The sequence below is a fragment of the Morone saxatilis genome, unplaced genomic scaffold, assembly GCF_004916995.1.
Source record: "Morone saxatilis isolate NCDOM2014 unplaced genomic scaffold, NCSU_SB_2.0 Contig3, whole genome shotgun sequence".
In the NCBI taxonomy this organism is placed as follows: domain Eukaryota; kingdom Metazoa; phylum Chordata; class Actinopteri; family Moronidae; genus Morone; species Morone saxatilis.
Genome location: NW_023339873.1, coordinates 8576658 through 8580954, shown reverse-complemented (window position 1 = coordinate 8580954; position 4297 = coordinate 8576658). Strand labels below are relative to the sequence as shown.

The following is a 4297-nucleotide window of genomic DNA, read 5'->3' as shown; positions in this document are numbered from 1 at the left end:
ATAAGATAAGATAGACAATATTGATCCCACACTGGGGAAATTCACTTGCTACAGCACCTCCAGATACAACACGACACAATAGATTAGAAAATACACATTCAATGAGAATAAAATAGAAAAGATAGCTATAATAGAAATCGAATAAGAATATAATATAATCTGTACACTATAGACAGCTTTTTCTATACCAACGTGATGTGATTGATATGGAACATTGCACAGGTCACAGCAGGAGGTAGTGGCACCGTGTAGAAATTAATGTAATTGCACAAGACAAAAATATAAATACAGCACTGTAATTTAAAGGCATATAGGACTATGAATGTACAATACAAATTTGTATGATCATGTACTACAGTTGATCAAAAGTTTATTATAATGTTTCATTTTATACAGGAAAAGCAAACATTTAAAGGTGTTTTATAAGAGGAATCATTGCATTATTATTATTATTATTATAATTATCATTACCCTCAATGTATATGCGGAATCTACACATAACAGCATCACCAAGAGTGCACTTGCAGTACGACAGCACCCCTGACAGTACTGTAGTGCTACTAAAAACGACCAGGCGGTGGTGGTAAACACCCATTTAATTAGACAAACCAGAGTGAACAGGAGCCCATCATGGAGGCTCACCAGGCTCAAGCAGGGCGTGTCGCTTACTCCCCAGATGTACACAGCACATTCTTAAAGCCCGCCCTCTGGCCGCACCTGATTGGCTGCTGCTCCTACTGTTAGACAACTCGTCTCCTGATTGGATCACGTCCGTGTCACTCAGCCGTGACAGACGCCACACTGCTAGCTGTTTCGAAAATGAAACTGGTGTCGAGTGGCTGTAAAGAAAACGAAAACAAGACGGTTGTCAGATAAAAACCGCGGCGGATTCACTCTTTTAACCTGGCACAGCGGAGGCACAACGGCACAAGGGTAAGGACTCCATGCGGATTTTGAGGGGTGACATATTTTTTATTTTTTTCTTGCGAGGGAGGCAGGCCTGTGCTGTCAAAGCACGACAACAACAACACCTGAATCAGTCGTTGATTACCACTTTCACACAGCTAAGGTACTCATCAACAACCTGCTATTCCTGTTGTTGTGGTGCTGTTAGACACCTGTACTGCGCTGTGTGTTGCAACAGAACAGAAATATTAGGGTTAAAGCCCTCTCCTACAGTCTGTTGTAATCCTATATATCAGATTGACGGACAGATTTAAGGGAAATGTCTCTTCCCTTTTTTTTTTCAGCTGGGAATGTTGAGTAAACAGAGCTGGATAGGACGTACTGTACTGCAATGGAGGTAAGCTTATTTGTGCAGCTAACATAAGCCACAACATAGTTTTGCTTTAGATACAGTGTGTGTGGTTAATATGTGCTCTTAGTAGGTAGATCATTTGTTTAATTTGTAAGTATCTCAAGTATTTCTTCCCACCTACAGTATAAACTACAAGTCAAGAGAGGCTCCATGTCTTGTGGTGTAATAAGTGGGGAGTAAGGACAGGCAATATTGTATTATTACAGTTTGGTTAGGTAAAACTTATGTGCACAGTAAATAAGATTCCTTCTTGATAAATACTTTTTTAACACTCTTTTTAAGTCATTTTCATTGTGCTAAGTTCTTGCTGGGTGCTGAACTCCTGGTGGGTTTAATGTTATCTACAAGGAGGCCTGTTAGACTAACTATAACTAAATAGACAGATCTTGAGGTGGAAATCTTTGTCAGTTACTTATTTGGTTAGTTTCAGTTTAACTGACAACGGCACATCTAACCTTAAGGGGCTGTACCGCAAGTTTTAAGTACACACCGAACTTAATTTGCACAGGAAATGTGACGTCAGTGAGCTTTGTCGTTGGATATAGATAAACCATCAGTCAGAAACAGAGATTTTCTGCCTCCTTTCTAAATTTTCTCACATGTGAAGAGAGTTCAGTAGCTCAGCAGAGTTTAATTTTTTTATAAAGAGGCTGCCCTTTAACCAGGGGGATCTAGTTTTGAAGCCCTTTGTCAGCAAAAATCCTGCTCCAGTTGCTGCTCTGTCACTGACCTCTGACCTCCTCTCAGAAGGATAAGGCAAAGTAGACTTTTCCAACAAGGGTGAATATTCAATAATAAATCACTAATGAGTTACACATTTATTATTATTTGTGCTGCCTTCCAAAGACACCATGGTAAAGCCTCAGTAGAAGCTGTAGCCTAAGGTGTGTATGTGTCATAGAGAGTTGATTATTAACCAGCATATGATGTGTAAACCTCACTTTCTTCTCATACCACTCTTCTGTTCCCTTCTCCTCGTCATGTTTATTACTCGTTTGTATACCTTCAACCCTCTTGCCTTCCTGACGTTCTCTGTGCTCCAGTCTGTAGCAGCAGGCTCGACTTTTTGGTGAGAGAGAAGCTGATGTCACTATGGCGCACTTCGACACAGAGTACCAGCGCCTGGAGGCGTCCTACAGCGATTCTCCCCCTGGGGAGGAGAACCTGCTGATGCATGTGCCTGAAGGAGCCAAATGTACGGCATGCATACACAAATCACAAACAAATCGTGACCTTATCACACAAACGGAAACACACCCTCCTCTTTTACGCCGATGCGTGCCATAACAACAACATTACTGATTTTGTCATCAATCTTTTTTCAGCCCAATGGCACCACATAGAAAACCTGGACCTGTTTTTCCAGAGAATATCCTTTTAAGTGGTTCAGGCATGTGTTCCTAAAAGGTTTTGTGTCCCTAACAATTGAATTCTTTTAAAGTTTTAATACAGACTAATGGATCGCTAAGCTCAGATGTAATAACAGTATTCCTTAACATCCATTACGTCTATAATCTGCACCAGAAGAATGGATTCACCTGTATGCTGCTGGGAGAGATCTTTGAGCTTGTGTATGTATACTATCCTATCTCTGTAAGAGATTTGTTCATGTTGTGCCTTATTAAGTATGTTTTCTTACTCCCTCCTCCTCCTTCCTTCTGTCTCCATGCAGTCAGTTGCTGTTTGTGGTTGGCTTCACAGTGTTCTTAGCTAACTGTGTGGACTATGACATACTCTTTGCTAACAAGTTTGTAAATCACACCGATTCATCTAAAGTCACCTTGCCTGATGCCTTCCTCCCAGTGGATGTCTGTAGTGCCCGGTGAGTGTGATTTATTTACTTCAGTTAATGATGCTGCGTGTAATGACTGTTCAGAACGGTCTGAGCTACAGCATTCATTATGCCCTTTTTTCATGCCGTATTTTCTTCCGTACTAATGAAGTGAAAGCAGTGAAATAAAGTCTTTGTTGTCATTGATAGAGCTAAAAATGTAAACATTTTCTCCTGCAGTATCCGAGACAATTCATTTGTGATCTTCGTGCTGATAATCTCTGGGGTGTTTTGGCTACATCGCCTGGTCAAATTCATCTACAACGTCTGCTGCTACTGGGAGATCCGATCCTTCTACATCAACGCACTCAAGATGACCATGGTGAGACAGGCAATATTATGCCAGGAAATCATTTGTTAGTGGGGTATTGAAGATTGGTTTGGCAGATTTAGTATTATTATATACACACTAACCTTCACTGTGCTTTTTGTCCTTTCAGTCAGAACTCCCCTATGCAACATGGCAGGAGGTCCAGGCCAGGATAGTGGAGATCCAGAAGGAACACCAGATCTGCATCCATAAAAAAGAACTGACAGAGCTTGACATTTACCACCGCATTCTCCGCTTTAAAAACTACATGGTACAGTGTTTGGTTGCTGAACTATTTATGTCTGACACAGCTACTTGCAAACATAATGAGACGCTTTCTTCCTGTAATTCTCTAGGTTGCCATGGTGAACAAATCACTCCTTCCTGTGCGATTTCGACCTCCTGTACTCGGGGAGTGTGTGTTCTTCACGCGGGGTCTCAAATACAATTTTGAGCTCATCTTCTTTTGGGGGCCAGGTGTGTCCATGTTTTATGTGATTCATTATATATGTACAGTATGTGTCTGCATTTCAGTGGGGAAATGAACTAGATGCACTGATGTGTGTATTTTGTCAAGGTTTAGAATTACATTACTCTTTTATCCTCCCTTATTTATTTTTTATGATCGGTCTGTAGGCTCTCTGTTTGAGAATGAGTGGAGCCTGAAACAAGAATACAAGAGAGGAGGTAACAGGCTTGAGCTGGCAGACAGGCTGGCCTCCCGCATTCTGTGGATTGGGATTGCCAATCTGCTGCTGTGTCCAGTCATTCTGGTGTGGCAGATTCTCTACGCCTTCTTTAGTTACACAGAAGTAAGTGGTTCACATGCACATACAAA

General features: G+C 41.2%; 1 protein-coding gene across 2 annotated transcripts in view; it reads left to right on the top strand.

Moving 5' to 3' along the window:
- Nucleotides 1-771: 771 nt before the first annotated feature.
- atg9a (ATG9 autophagy related 9 homolog A (S. cerevisiae)) overlaps nucleotides 772-4297 on the top strand; it is a 9475-nt gene continuing 5949 nt past the window's right edge. Inside the window, exons 1-10 of one of the 2 annotated variants that reach the window (XM_035673970.1) lie at nucleotides 772-933; nucleotides 1251-1303; nucleotides 2362-2513; nucleotides 2644-2687; nucleotides 2825-2889; nucleotides 2991-3140; nucleotides 3330-3471; nucleotides 3590-3730; nucleotides 3816-3936; nucleotides 4096-4271. In XM_035673970.1, the coding sequence (XP_035529863.1) occupies nucleotides 2411-2513; nucleotides 2644-2687; nucleotides 2825-2889; nucleotides 2991-3140; nucleotides 3330-3471; nucleotides 3590-3730; nucleotides 3816-3936; nucleotides 4096-4271 (942 nt within the window). In that variant the 5' untranslated portion in view covers nucleotides 772-933; nucleotides 1251-1303; nucleotides 2362-2410. Of the gene's footprint in view, nucleotides 1070-1250; nucleotides 1304-2361; nucleotides 2514-2643; nucleotides 2688-2824; nucleotides 2890-2990; nucleotides 3141-3329; nucleotides 3472-3589; nucleotides 3731-3815; nucleotides 3937-4095; nucleotides 4272-4297 lie in introns of both variants that reach the window. The other variant, XM_035673971.1, reaches the window with a different exon arrangement.